The sequence below is a fragment of the Notothenia rossii genome, assembly GCF_949606895.1.
Source record: "Notothenia rossii genome assembly, chromosome: 3".
Taxonomy (NCBI): Eukaryota; Metazoa; Chordata; class Actinopteri; order Perciformes; family Nototheniidae; genus Notothenia; species Notothenia rossii.
Window position 1 is genome coordinate 25,343,718 of NC_136901.1, and position 16,636 is coordinate 25,360,353.

Consider the following 16,636-nt stretch of genomic DNA (forward strand, 5'->3'; position numbering starts at 1 on the left):
GACACTCCCGGGGTATCATGGGAGATGGAGTGAGAGAGTGTCTCCAGCAATCTACCACCTCTGGCGCGCAGGGAGTCACACTATTGAGATTTGGAATTGATTGGATCAACACACACACACACACACACACACACACACACACACACACACACACACACACACACACACACACACACACACACACACACACACACACACACACACACACATACACATACACATACACATACACACACACATACCATGTATACATCACTTCAGGGGACATTACATTGACATTGATGACATGCATTTCCTGGAGACTTATCCTAACCTTAACCATAACCAACACATGCCTAACCCTAACCCTTACTCTTACCCTAACCCTAAACCTAACCAAGTCTTCACCTTAAATGTAAGGATTCCCTTCATGGGGACCTCCATTTTGTCCCCATAAGGGAGGCGAGTCCCCACACGTGACTGTGTAAACAGATTTAGGTCCCCACAAGTATAGTAACACACAAACACACTCACATATGACAAAATGTGATAATTTTCTTTCAATTAAACGGTATTTACGGTTTATATGGTATTATAGTTTGTACTAAATGATACCATCAGATATAATAATGCATCTGATGGTTGGTTAGGTCTCATTTGTTTTTCAATAAAAGTGTGTGCAGTGACTCAACATGCATTGTCTGTTGGATTTTGTTTGTTTGGTCAACTTATGAAAAGTATACACGGGATCACAATTCTGTTCAATATTCTTGCTCGAGAAGCTCAGGATTTACAGTTGACAGTGTGAGAGCTTGCTGCTAATCCCATAATCATTTTTACAACGACTGTATAGTAATAAATCCTGTAATAATTCTATAGTAAGTGCATTGTAATCCACATTCAGACTGCAATCTAAACTCTAAAGCACACATTTGTAGACGTTGTGGATGCATGAACGCATGAGCAGATAAGCTTGTGTGTGTGTGTGTGTGTGTGTGTGTGTGTGTGTGTGTGTGTGTGTGTGTGTGTGTGTGTGTGTGTGTGTGTGTGTGTGTGTGTGTGTGTGTGTGTGTGTGTGTGTGTGTGTGTGTGTGTGTGTGTGTGTGTGTGTGTGTGTGTGTGTGTGTGTGTGTGTGTGTGTGTGTGTGTGTGTGTGTGTGTGTGTGTGTGGCTACATGGGGAGAAAATGGCTTTAACCTTCATGCCTACTCGATCATCACCACTCTGTAAATGTCACTACATCTGTTTAACTCTTTCGGTTTCTCTTTGCCTCACAGAATCTCTCTATCGTTTTCTCACTTTTATCTCTATTCCCCCCCTCTATACCTCTTTTATTCCCCTCCCCACCTCCATATGTGGTCTTCTACTCCTACACCCTTTCATTTCCCATCTCTGATTCTTTATCTTCTCCTTTTTCTTCTCCATTTATACTTCCAATTTTTTCTAACTTCAACTATTTCTCTCACTTCCTCCACTGTTAAAATACATTTTAATCACTTTCTCTAATTTCTCTCTTTCTTAAGCATAAACTGCGTCTCTGTCACTCCGTCTTTATCACAAGCGTTATTTAAAAAACTTATCTCAGTGAACCCTGTGCTCCCTCGTCCTCTACATTCCTTTTCTTTCTTTCTAATTTTCCCCTTCAGCCACGTTGGAACACTGCTAAAGCAGCCTCCCTCTCCTCTGTCATCATCCTTCTGGACCTGTCTGCTGCATTCGACACGGTGAACCATCGGATTCTCCTTCGCACTGTCCAAGAACTTGGAGTTTCAGGCACTGCACTTTCCCTCCTCACCTCATACCTCAACGACCGCACCTACAGGGTTACTTGGAGAGGGTCCGAGTCCGACCCTTGTCAATTAACTACAGGGGTCCCTCAGGGCTCGGTTCTTGGTCCCCTCCTCTTCTCCCTGTACACAAACTCGCTCGGGTCTGTCATTAGCCCGCATGGTTTTTCATACCACTGCTACGCTGACGACACCCAACTAATTCTGTCCTTTCCCCGCTCAGAGACCCAGGTCGTCGCACGCATCTCTGCTTGCCTAGCAGACATCTCTCGGTGGATGTCTGCTCATCACCTCAAGCTCAACCTTGACAAGACTGAACTGCTCTTCCTTCCGGGAAAAGATTGTCCCACTCTTGACCTAACAATCAACATCGGCACCTCTGTTGTTTCCCCGACTCAGACTGCAAGGAATCTGGGTGTGGTCCTAGATAACAAACTGTCCTTCACTGCAAACATCGCTGCTACAACCCGCTGCTGCAGATACACGCTTTACAACATCAGGAGGATACGTCCCCAGCTGACCCAGACATCAGCGCAGATTCTGGTCCAGGCTCTCGTCATCTCACGCCTAGACTACTGCAACTCCCTCCTGGCTGGTCTACCTGCATGTGCCATCCGACCTCTGCAGCTCATCCAGAATGCATCGGCTCGTCTGGTCTTCAACCTTCCCAAATTCTCCCACACCACACCGCTCCTCCGCTCCCTTCACTGGCTTCCAGTAACTGCTAGAATCCACTTCAAGACACTGGTACTTGCGTACCATGCTGCGAATGGATCTGGCCCTTCCTACATCCAGGACATGGTTAAACCGTACACCCCAGCACGTGCACTCCGCTCTGCATCAGCCAAACAGCTCGCTGCACCCGCACTGCGAGGGGGACCCAAGTTCCCGTCAGCAAAAACACGTGGGTTTGCTATCCTGGCTCCAAAATGGTGGAATGAGCTCCCCATTGAAATCAGGACAGCAGATAGCTTACACATCTTCCGACGCAAACTGAAAACTCATCTCTTTAGACTCCACTTCGAGCGATAAAATTACTAACAAAGCACTTATATACTAATAAAGGGCTGGCTTTCTAAATGCCAGTTGAGTAGCACTTGAAATGTTTGGCTCTATGAAACCTGATGTACTTATATGATTCTGTTTTCTTAAAGGTTGTATCTTCCTGGTCGAATGCACTTATTGTAAGTCGCTTTGGATAAAAGCGTCAGCTAAATGCAATGTAATGTAATGTAATGTAATGAAACATTTTTCAGGTTCGCAGACTGAGGCTTCAGAATGTGGCAGCAGGAGAATGAAACAAGAGAGAAAGCTGACAGATAGAGGGAAAGAAAGAAAAATGGCTGAAGAAAAGGCGATTGGGGGAACATCATTGGGGAACAAGGGGGGAAAAAGAAGGTGAAGAAATTAAAAAAGAGAGCGGAGGTGTAAAAATTACAGCTGGATCAAGCAAGGCAGGAAAATGGTACCCAACAGCTCCGATTTTGACAGATCTAAAAGCTGAGAGTATCTGAATGAGGAGCCGTACATAGTGTTTCAGTTTATTTACTTGATGTGAGGCAGTCAGTCAGCCTGCTGTCAAAAACGGTATGTTGCATTTAGAAAAAAAGCCAGTGTATCAGTATGTACATACATCAACTACAGCGCACAGTCAGCTTTTACTACAGAGTCCTTCCGCAGCATAAATCATCGGACCATGTAGAAATGTTTCCAATCTTCTATTGTTCCATTTTGGAGAGCCTTTGTAGCCTCTGTTTGCTATTCACTCAAAGCATCAACATCCATGTTTGAAAAGCCAAGCCAGTGCGGAATTGATTTAAACCCTGCATTGATTCATTCAAAAAGCGAAATGGGTGTTTGGGTTCAAAAAGAAGTCTGATTGTATTGAGTTCTTTGAGAAAACCGCCCTACTTCACGCCCAGTGTCAACATCCGTGTTTAAAAGAAAAGATAGTGTGGAATTAATTCAAATCTGCGTCATTTAAAAAAGCACACTTGGCCTGTGGTTGCAAACAAAAGTGAGATTGTATGGTAGCCTACGGGAAAATCACACCCAGCTGCAACATCCATATCTAAAGAACTAAGAATGTGTGGAATTGATTTGAACCTGCATTATTGAAATATCCAACATGGCCTCTGGTTGCAAAAAGGAGTGAAATTGTAAAGATGTTTATGACAAAATCACCCTATGTTTAAATACCTCCGTAAACATTTTCTTTTATTTATTTGTGTATTATTTTTGGCTGCACAAACACATTTCTAATTTACAGTTTTTGCAGCCAGCAGCAAAGATTTTATTTCGTACGGTTGATGCTTCAAAAACAACCCTTTTTGAGTTCAGATATAAATACATCGAATATATTTGCTGAAACCTTCTACACATATTTATTTTATCCTTTTTTTATGTGCATATCCTCCCCCGAGAAGAATGTAGAATGAGATTACAGCCTGCCAGCTCAGCCTCAACATCTACTGCTTATAACAAAAACACAAGGATGGAATGAAAGCAGAACTAAATTTGAGATGGGCAGCAGAATCCCGGAGCGTCACCGCAATCCCGTTTTCTATATTTGCACCCCACAAAAGTGCAGTTCATACAGCCGTCAGTTATTTATTCTAATGTTCACTTCAGGTAGACTGCTGGGACAGTGTCATGTCCTTGTCCTGTAACTTTCAAAACCTCAAACAGCCCATTATTCACCTAACGCTGCTACAGGCAAGGTTGCTGAGCATTGAGTGAGATGGACAGGCCAGAAGCAGAAGAGCCCCCCTAGTGCTCCTCAGTCAAGGTCTTGTGACTCAACAGCATCAGAAAGAAAGGCACACTGCTGAATCGTTTTAATGACCACAACAGAAAGACATAGTGTGTGTACATGTTACATTTTCTATCTATAAAGGGGCCCTATTTTGTACTATGGGGTTGTCGCTGTGTGTCATATGGGTTTTAGTGGATGTAAAACTCCCAAAGTTCCCATCCCCCGCCTGTAATGCCTCCATTTAACTCCTTTGTTTACTTCCTTAACATAGTGACATCACTATGTAACACAAATGTATTCTTTATTGCTTCAATTGCTACAACACATTGTACGTGATAAGCTTAGGGGTGGGAACTCTCTAAGCAGTTGACCAATCACGACAGGGCCATCCAGCTAACCAATCAGAGCAGACTGGGCTCTGGTGTCAGACAGAGGGTGAAAAGAGGTGCTGCAGCACAGGCAGTATGAGACAAATAAAGAGCTTTTTGAACTTTAAAGCATGGAGACATGGAAAAGTAGAGACACTAAATACAAATATGAGCCTGAAAATGTGTTTTCATTATTTGAATCCGCATTACTGCCCTCCACATTTATATATTTTGACTCATATCTTTCCCAATATTTGAGGGCATTATCAATGGAAAATATATGAAAATAATATATTTTTAGAGGACCTCTACCAAACAAGAACTTTTAATTTTATTTGTAAAATAATATTTGTAGGCCAAGACCTTAGAACTGCAGCATAATACATTCAGAAATATATTTTTTACATATTTTCCCTTGAACTTGAAAGTTGCACTTACTGCGATTGCACTCCACCTTATTTAGATGTGTATATAAAACTTTGATTAGTTGTGGAGTACTAGTAATTATGTCCTTTTTATATTATTACACAGCTTTAATGATATTTTGATTGGCCAATTATTGTAGTCCATGGCGTTTTAGCACACCACTGCAAAGAATAACAATCATTTTTAGTGAAGTAAAGGTAAAACACTAGTCTGGTAAGTTCAAACATCAATTTACGGTATCAAGCCTTTGAAACCAGAAAAAGAAAATATAAATGTGATATCAACTCTCATATCATGATATGGATATAATAGTCATGTATTTCCCTTGCCCTTTGTGAAATGATTGATCGATTACCTTAGTAGCAGTTCAATGAGCAGATCATTGTTCCGAAATGCACCCTATATTTTCCTTTTACAATCATGTCTGTAGCTTTTTAGCTTTTCAAATGGTTTGTTCTCTTCTTTGTTATTTTCTAATAAATATGCACATGTAATAGAGAGAAGTGAACAGAGGCTTAATGTTACGAGAGCAACAGAACACTAATTGCGACAGGGTGACTAATGGCGACCATATAAATCCATTTAGAGTATTTTTCAGTGAAAGCCTATTTTAGCTGCCATTCATGTGAACATGGACTTCACAGTTGTCTGTAGGGTAGTCACAGCTTACTCATCCTCAACCTACACGCGCACACACACACACACACACACACACACACACACACACACACACACACACACACACACACACACACACACACACACACACACACACACACACACACACACACACAGTTTGGTGGAGTGTGTGTGTGAGGCAGAAGATAGTCAGTGTAGTCAGCCTGCTTGATTGTCTGTACATGTAAGTACTGTATCTCACACCAGAACATCTACTTACAAAGCATGCAGTTGAGAACGTGTGTGTGGGTGAGCGACTCTCAGTCACATCTCACTTATACCAGTTACTCATACACAGCCTAATCTACCGTACACACACTTCTGCACAAATCTTATTGAGTTATTCGCTGCATTTCGGCTGCAGAATTTTAGCCCTAGGACAATGACAATGTCCCCATCTCTTCTCTCTCTCACACACACACACACACACACAGACACACACACACACACACACACACACACACACACACACACACACACACACACACACACACACACACACACACACACACACACACACACGCGCACGCAGTCCTTTGTACAAGCGCCCATCATTCATGGTCCACGCTCACTCACAAGCTGTCACACACACTTCCATTTCCCCGTAGATCATGCCGGACTGGCACACATTGCCTAAATGAGCTACTCAACACCTACTTACTCTTGTGCCTGCACACATGCTCATATCCATAAACACAAAATAATAAGCCTTTTGTTTTCCAAAAAGCCTACTGTCTGCCTTAAATCACAGTACCAAATGATATCAGTGAAATGCTGACTTAGATGCTTAAAAAAAGTACATATGCATACTGTATTCTGTACAATGCTACATTGCTACGTCTTAGCCTAAACAATATATTGCATATGGCAGGCTGAGGAGATTTTGAAAGACTATTTTAATTATAAAGGAGATTATATGTAAAATATATATGCAAAAAATAAATAAGGAATAATCTGAGCTCTTCTGCCTTCCCTTACTTAAGAGTAGTTCTTCATAGAAAAAATAATAATTACCAAATCTTTTATTTGTCCCACAGTAAGTTGAATTTCTGGCATTACAGTGATAATTACACCATGGTAAAAAAATCAAGTAGCAGTATATTTAAAAACTGACAATGTAAAGAAAAAAATTATCATTCTAAGAGTCTTAATAAAAGGCATCTTAAAAAATACGGTCAATAATCAAAATAATAACAAAAAAACGTACTGGAAAAGGATGTAAACATATAGTTACGTTACGGAAAATATAAAAAATATATAATGAATGAAAACATTTAAATCAGTGCTATAAATACCATTGTCAATGATCACAAACTTATATTTCAATTGTAAAACTTAAAAGTGGGCCCTTTAGATATATAACTGTAAAATATAATACATTTGAAGAATACAGACATAAATCAAGAGTACCTACAGTATTTCTATAAAAGGAAGTAGTCTCATAGTAGCCCAATGCAGCAATTCAGAAAGATGCTTTGTGTTAGTGATTACTCCATAGGAACTCTCTCTCCACCATGAAGGTGAACTGGAACGCCCTCTGTTCTGAACATAGGCAGTAGATTAGGGCTGCTCGATTATGGCAAAAATCATAATCTCGATTATTTGGGTCAATAATTGATATCACGATTATTAAAAACGATTATCCATTTACTTTGAAAACATCCATTTATTGAAAAAATAATTTGAACAGTATGTGTTTAACAGTTGATGACCCTGAACTTTAAGTATAATTCAACTGAAAAACCAATACAAAAAAATATTAAAAATAAATAAAAAAATAATCTTTTTATTTCGGTTATGTTGTTTTCATAATCGTTGAAAGCCAAAATTGTAATTGCGATTCAAATACAATGAATTGAGCAGCGCTACAGTATACAGTATATATATATATAAACCCTGTCTGTCTAGCCTTTGATGATCAGACACAGCTGACGGTTCAATAGCTGCATTCACAAATGATACCACAAATATCGATCTCTTCAGTCTCTGTATCGTATTATTTCTTTCTGCTGACCCTTTTTGTATATATGTCTTCCCCCCTGTTGCATTTCATTCAGTGTTGTATGACTGTTTTGCATGAATGTGCACTGGACGAGGATGTGTGTGTGGCCGTTGGGAGAAGAGGAGCCGAAGTGAAGCCTTACATAACCCGTTTCAAAGTGGCAAAGAGAGAGGGGGATAAAAGAATGAGTGTGTAGAGGAGAGAGGGTGTAAGCAACTTAAGGTGGAAGATACTCTTAAGCAGCATGCATGTTTAATAACAACATATGGAAAACTATATGCGTCAGTCTAAATATGGTGCTAAAAACAACAATATATGGTGCTTTATTCCTCTTTGTGTACCGAAATGTCTACTCTGTGTGTATTATAACTGTATTTGCTGTTATTTGTCATCATTTACAGACAGGTGTGTGTGTGTGTGGAGGGGGGTCAATTGCACACTCTCTTGTCTTCCGTGCCCCTCTTGATTGGAAATATCCAGAAAAAGCTGCAATTTTTTGCTCGCTCTGCTTGATTTACACCGCTAGGCTTCTACTCCACTCATTGCAGAAAAAAGACGTCAATCAAGCTCAGTTTTTACGCTTTTTCTCAGCGTGGCATCGGGCTCATAATGGTGGCTTGATTTCTGCTTTTCCCAATTTTCCCCCACCGAAAAAAAGTGTTGTGATTTCTGGTTTCTTTGATGGGAAGGTTACTATTTAGACCTTTTTATCACTTGAGAAACTTTTAAGTAAAAAGTTTGGACCTCAGTCAATAACATGTCCCTGTAGTTATACACTGAACAATCTGTAGAGAGCTAGAAGATTCAAGATTCAAGGCTTTATTGTCATTTGTACATTAGCTACAGTGTAGATATGTCAATGAAAAACTTCAAGCAGTTTTGAAGGTGGACCTTGAGCTTAACATCTCCTGTTTGCAAGGTCAAGAGTTACTCAACATTTTCCCTGATTAATTATACGGTGGTAAATGCATAAATGACTGAACACATATCTGTACAATTTAAAAGAAATACTGAAAAATACCATACATGTCTCAATCTTTAGCCTTGAAGATTTCCAATGTTTGCTTTCAGGTGATAATAATTCACAATATATATACTTTGTTTCAGCTTCCACTGCTAGATATTGTAAACCTCAACCTTTAAGTCTTACACTTAGTTTTCTGTTTAAACGCTTTCTATCAAAATGCCATCCTAAGCCATTTCTTTGTTAAATGTTGGTTGCAATGTCGCTCTGTCATCTGTCAAATACTTTACCACAGACTGAAACATTTCATATATCTGATGCTTTGAAATGAGGTACACACAGACATTCATGGTCTACGGAAAACGCCTCATGACGTTGATGTTTCCGCCCATTTTTCACCAGTGACACAATCATATCAATTGTATCATTTATTTGATGGAATTTCCACATTTACTCAAAAAGTCCCAAACAAACATTCGTTGTTCCCAGACTATGACTTTACTATAGGGCCACCAGCAGGTTTACAACAATTACATATCCATCTGTCGCAGCCCTTTTTTGTTCAATGCTAATTAGCATGCTAACACAAAGAGTTGTTCCGTATGCCTACCAGCTACCAAAACCTCCTTGATTGGAAAACCTCGCCAATGTGTTATAATACATTTTCTACTCAAGGCATTTGGTTAAACCATTAAGTCACTTATTCATCTGATAAGTGGAGAGGGTGGTTCTGCGGAAAATTGTCAAAACACTGATCGATTTGAAGGAAGTTCCTGCTTTTCATGATTCCTAATCGAAAACACCAAATCCTTCCTCATTGTCGCTTTCTAGCTTTTTTCCAGAACTTTACACCTGGGTTGTTTTCTTCATGTCTTAAATTGTATCCTGATTGTGTAATTGTCTGACTTACTCTAACATTTTGTTGTCATTTTTCTCTCAAGGATGTAGCATTTCCAACACAAAAAATAAAATTCAAAGTCTTAAAATGGATGTAATTCACCTTGCAACACCCTTTCGAGGTGGTAACCTGTTCCAAAATGTCACTTAGTGTTGGGTTACACAAGTGTTTATTTTCACAGATTTAACTGAATAACATTCTGTGCCAAACTTCCCAAAGTGGGTGAAAGCAATAAAAAGGTGAAAAGTACTTTCACTGAAAATACTTTTCACCTTTTTATTGCTCCTGAGGTGAAGAATGTTTACTGTGACATCAGTGTGTGTATTTTTTCCTTAAGAACCTCACTACCTGATAATGAATCCATGAGAAGTGTGACAGTCAGGTTCCTTGAATGTAACGCAAGTCGTCATCAACAAATACAAGAAAAGAGATGGATGAGGGAGAAAAACAGGATATTTTTCTCTTGATTTCCCCTCTCTGTGCTCTTTCTCTCCTTCTTCCCCTCTTTCTCCATCCCACTCTTTTAATTTACCAACAAACAAAAAACAGCCAGTGGGAAGATGTGGATCAAATTACATTCACCTTTTACCTGCACTCCTCTGCGCAATTAGCGTCACGCTTACTTGTCATTTCAAATTGACACACTGCTGTTGTGCTATGCAATTATTTACCCGCCTGGGGAAAATTACAAACGCATGAACACACACACACCTCAAAACAAAAAGCACCTGTGCCCTACTTATCTTGAATTGTGTTTAACATGTCTTTTACCGTTACAGGTTCAATAAAGGTGTCTGTGTTGTGTACAAAATGATTAATGTTGTTTAAATGCCCTTTAAAGTGTTCTGTGTTTTCGCTGCATTCAAGATTTTGGGTTTTGAGCATCAGGACCCACCGTTCTTCTTTTAGGTGTCCGCTTCCTTGCCTGTTCATTTTTCAAAAATCAAAGTTTTTCTGTTCCTATGTTGGGAGAAAAAAAGGCAGGGTCCTGTTCTTCAATCCACAAAGGCCTTAGTACTCCACATTCCCCTTTTTCCCAACCCCACAACCGAAAAAAAAGGTTCAGGAAACAAACAAGGTTAAATAAGAGAGACAAAGAGGGACCTAAACAGACACAGCCATTTTCTTCTGCAGGGGGCGGGAAAGAAAAACAGCTTTCTTTGATCTTGTGTCTTTTCTTGTGATAAAACTGTGTCTGTGATGCCTTTTGTTTTTGCTTTTGTACTCTTTTTAAAAGGAAAAAACAGAAAAAAAACAAAAACAATAAGCAACCATGAACTCTTGCTGATTTGTCCTTTTTGCTCTTTCTTCTTTTCTTTTTTTTGATATTCTTTTTTTTCCCGTTTTTGCCAGTAATCTTTTTTGAATTTTCTCTTTTCTCTTTTTCCCCCCTTTTTTTCTTAACCCTAGGTCCGCTCACAAAAAAACATGATGAATCTTCAATGAACAAGCCTCGAGACGAAGGTATTTTTGTTGCATGTTTTTCCTTTTTTCTTGTTTTGAAGTCTTTTTGGGGGATGTGTACACATAGAGTGGAGAACACACACACACGTCAAACATCAGGTGGGACTTTTGGATATGAGATGCATACCGATGTGTTGGTGTAAGTGTATGTCCATTTGCAGTTTGAAAAAAAAAGCTGTCTTTCCTATGAACATCATTAGCCTTGTTTAACCTCGGATGATCATAACAATGGAACCCAGACACCCTTCATTATAAAGTCATCCGTGGGATTTTCCAAAGATCCTCATAAAAAAAAAAAAGAGCGCGCCTCGGACATCATCATCACCACTGTGCCCTTGAAAACACATTGGCCAACTAACAGCATTGTCCCGGCGCAACAAAGCACCCATTGAGACCAGCGTACACAATGAGGTGTATTATTATTGCGCCTCAATCCCCAGCTCAAGGATGAAATTGCTATTGAGTAAGGACCTACACAAATATTAGGCTAGCCTCATTCTGAGTCGGCGATGATAACATCAAATCAAGGAAGAGAATTGGGGACATCCAAGGACGCTTGTGCCCTGCTCTGGAAGGTTTGGGTTTGCTACAATACAGAATTCACATCTAATTTATCTCCTACCTGCAGCATACACACTGTAGAGGTGATTTTATCTGCTCCCCCCCCCCCCCCCCCCCCCCCCTTCTTCCCTTCTTGTTCTTTTGGACTTGTTCATTGGAGGAAAAAATATGATATTTTGATACATATTTCTCTTTATGCTATTTTGAGGGTTTTGCGGGGCGAGTCTTTTTCTCGCTCCGTGATGCTCTTTGATTTGGGGTGTTTTTTGAAGTCGGGAGTCGGAGGAAGTTTGACATAAGGAGGATTTTTCTTGGTGATCAAACGGCGAGGCACAGACACAACTTTTCCAGCCGAAAGCGGTCGGCAAACAACAGGAAAAGTCGAGCCCGGGGAAGATGCCTTTCCACCTTCCTTTAAGATATGTATATTTCATCCCTCATCATGACCTGTGATTATCCTCATGCAATTGGGAAATCCCATTGCACTAACTCAGCAGCTGAGATAAAGGGGGGGAAATGGAGTCAGTCAGTGAACAGATAACAAAATCCTACCAACACAGAAGTTACAAAAATAGTAGATCTTGCTTCAAAAAAACACAAAAAAAATAAAAGCACTGTTAATAAAAAATGCAGATAATTTTATCAGACTTTCTTCTATAGATTAAGTTCTGGAAATGACGTTGGATTAAGTCCAATTAGTTGCATTGCTATCATAGGCTGGATTGAAGAAATACTGTTCAACCATAACATTAAATAAATGCATGGGAAATCAACAAAAACAAACGTAATCAGCCTGAAAAAATAAAGATATTCTCAAATGTTTCTGATTAAATGGATCTCCATATCCCTGCATATAATCCTGGTAGATAAAGCCTGACTCCCTGACAGTATTTCAATATATTTTTAAGATTTTGCCTAAAAGGAGTCCAATTTAAAGTCCCCCTCTTTCAAAAACATGTTTGGATTATTATCACTTCAGAATGATATACACTTAACACTTTATATTTTCACATGTATCTGAGATATTTTCTATTAGGATATTTGTAGAATTTTGATTTCTTGATGAGAGAGAATAAGTAGATGTCATTTTAAAAACATTTGATAAGGTCACACGTTGTGGGAAATCGATATTAGACATACATATGTCTTAAAACAGATCATTATTTGTAGTCTTCAAATAGTCCAAAACAGTATCAGGACCAGTCTCCAAAACCTGCCACCTGCATGATGTAAACTCCTCTTTAGGTTGTTCAAATATCTTCAAACACGGAGGTAGTGAATACGTTTCCTCATAGGTAGCTACAACCCTGCAAAGGTCTACTAGTCAACATCGGGTTAAACTGACAACAAATGAGATTCTGTATAAAGAGTGTACAGTATATCGATTGAAAAAAAATGCTCCTTTAGATGCAATAAAGGTGCATTATTACGCTATAAAGAAAGCCAAACTGGAACTGCTTGTGTAAAAAACAAGTAATCCAGCAGAATGGATAGCTGTTTGAACGTTGACCTTTTGGCTCCTACAAGCCTGAGGAAAATGATTCATACTCATAGTCAGTGCTGTGATACATGCAGTCTGATCAAAGCTGCCCGAAGCACGACCTGCACAATCCTCCACCCGGAGGCGAGGCAATGTTAACTGTCAGAAGACGATGCAACTGTTTGAATTGTTGCACAAATTAAATCCCAGTGTTAGAAACCAAATCGCAGAAAGTGTTATAGTCTTATAATAACAAGGCCAATCCCTCTTAAGAAAATTATTTTCCAAACCAACAAAAAACATTCCGGACAATTTTCTGAATACCCGGCCAGATTCCATTTTGTTTCACAGCAGTTCAATCAGTGTGTCCTCATTCTTTCAGCTGTGTATCAACAGCTTGTATCAAATTTGGCATGCTTTGAAGCAGTATACCAAGCAGGATCCTTTTCATGAGGTGATCTATTCAAGTGAAAAGCAACACTGTACACTCAAGGAGCAGCGAAGAATTAAAGCATCCTCCACCCGGTGAGATGTCTTTATTCAGCACTCTGCATCAGGTGTGAGAGAGCAAAGGATGCTGGGCCGCTGTGTTCAAAAAGATTGATAGGGCTTACAGCACAGCTCTGTGTACAAGGCGGTGTGTGTATGTGTGTGTGGAAAGGATTACAAATCATAGCGAGATTGAGCTAAATCAAGAAAGAGACAGGGAGAGTGTGTGTGTGTCAGCTCTGATCAGAGACAAACCAGAGCCACCTGAGCCCCGACCTGGATCATATTTCTGCCAGGGACAATGTCACCTCTCTCTGACACACACACACACACACACACACACACACACACACACACACACACACACACACACACACACACACACACACACACACACACACACAGTAAAAATAAATAGGGCCACACGATACAAAAATGGACATGCCCATAAAAGGAAATGTCCAATCAAAACCTAATTGACAGACCCAGATGAAATACAGTTTATAGTATTACAATTTCACATTGCATATATCCATTTAGTATAGGGATAAGCTAGGACTTCTTCATGTTGTATGATTTATATCTGAGGAGTACGGTGGCTGACAGGTGCAAACGCGCTACCACTGTCAAAAACATCTCCATTACACGTTACAGTTTCAAGAACGATGCGAACAGAAACAAAAATGTGCCAAAACCCATGCAAGTGAAGAAACATCTTCACCAACTTGACAACACATGCGCAGGGTTTACTGAAAGCGCTGCATAAACCAAATGCTGTAAATACAATACGCTGCAAATAAAAGTCGCTGCAAGAAGCTCAAAACACAACAGAAATGGGGACATCAAAAAGTGATGCACACAGCTGGAACCGGAGTTCTTGTTGATGTTTTGGGAATATAAAATCGACCCGTCGCTGCGACTGGAAACGTACCTAAAATGTAAGTTGTATTGGCTTATTTTAACAATGTTAATGCTGTAAGCTAGCTAGCTATGATAGCTAACCAAGTCATTTCAAATATACTGACGATAAACGTATATTATGAAACCAGCTAAGAGTGCCGGCAGTGACGGTTGGCCAACTTTTTAATGCCCAAATGTCATCAAGCGATTTGGTCCCAGCTGTGTGATCCAATTTTAGTATCCCTGTTTCCATTGTGTGTTGAGTTTTTTATTTTCAGCGTTTTGCAGTTATATCAAATGTTAAACATGTTTCTTCATTTGCCTTATTAGGCTGCGATGGTTTCTTTCAACGGAAATGTTTCCGGCCGATGAAGCGTGTTTGCACTTGTTGGCCACCATAGAGAATAATACAAACAATACTGGAGATTTACTAAAAGAGATAGTTGGAAAACAATCAAATATAACAAAATGACATAGATATTCTTAGTTTACAAAGCAAAGCGGTTTGATTCAATCCCCTCAACTTTATAAGAGGAAAAGATGAGATAGATTTTCTATAAGGTTATTTCCGAGGCAAACACTATGCAGTACTTTATTAGATTCTGGTGCAAGGAACTTATTCATTCAAATTACAAATAAAGTAGAAACTCTAGATGAAAATAAACAGATAAATAAGGAAACAGATACTGAAACAAAAGACTCTGTAAAACAGTGTAATATAGTAAAGATGATTTCTTTCATTATCCTGATTGATTTAAAAAAAAAAAATGCCATCCCTATATTTGAAACATCAAGCATGGAAAAAATGTTAGGGATCGAACAGGCCTTGGCTTTTCCCCAATAACGTAGTCAATTTTCTCCATGACCAATGATGATAAGAATATGAACCATCCAAGTGGCTATTTAATTACAGTGCAGTACTGGACATCATTAATCAAACATCAGTGAAAGGTTTCAATTTACACTCAATTAATCAGCTCTCATAATAAGGTAGACTGCAGATTTTCTATTTTTATAACAAGCACGTGAACTGAATTGGTAGGGTATAAGTCCATTGATCAAACGGACCCTACTTCTATTTCTTTAATACAAATTAAAAGACTATTAATGCTATAGAATACTGCCTTTCATGGGAACAAGCTGTACTACAGAAATGTAATAATATGTAATGAATTTTCACAAGGAAATTCCATTTGTTCTGCAATAACATAAATCAAACATGTAGGTGACCTGTATTATTAGGATTTCTAGGATAATGCAGTAAAATATAAGTATTTTTATTATTATAGCGATCAGGACACTGCTAGATCCCAATAAGGTAGTAATTAAAAAAGTGATGGCATATGTTATACGTATAACAAAATTCCACTTATTATTGTGAAATGATACTTTTTAATAGTTAAAAAAAGGGTTAAAACCAGAAATTCTGACCTGTTATTAGTCTCAGATTGATTCACAGGTCAGAGTTCTTAAAGTTGCATTAATTGATTTGTTGGCCACCAGGAGGCAGAAGAACAAGCTGCCTGCACTACTCAAAATGTTGTTGTCGCAGACACATTAAAATACAACTGAGGTCACAGTTTGACTCTGAGCATCAGGAATAATAACTTGGCGTTGTATCCAAGTCGACAATTTATACTGTTCTTGTTTTAGCCTTTTTTTCCGTCACCAACAAATACAACTTTTTAGCCGCTAAATGCTACACTAACGACCACAAGCTAGCTCTTTTTTAAACTTCACGGCAACACTGTTTACAGACAATACGCAATATAATTGCTAGGGATGCACGATATTGTTTTTTTGGAACCGATACCGATAACTTCCTGCTTCTCAGGACCGATACCGATAACCGATATATATATACATATATATTAAATGTACCTGT

At 39.1% G+C, this 16,636-nt stretch overlaps 1 protein-coding gene across 2 annotated transcripts in view; it reads left to right on the forward strand.

The window, feature by feature from the left end:
- Nucleotides 1-16,636, forward strand: part of nlgn2a (neuroligin 2a) — a 207,972-nt gene that overhangs the window by 107,205 nt on the left and 84,131 nt on the right. Inside the window, exon 3 of one of the 2 annotated variants that reach the window (XM_079667931.1) lies at nt 11,268-11,321. The exons of the other annotated variant lie outside the window; for it this stretch is intronic. Coding sequence (XP_079524057.1) covers nt 11,268-11,321 — 54 coding nt within the window. The remainder of the gene's footprint in view (nt 1-11,267; nt 11,322-16,636) is intronic. 2 annotated transcript variants of the gene reach the window in all.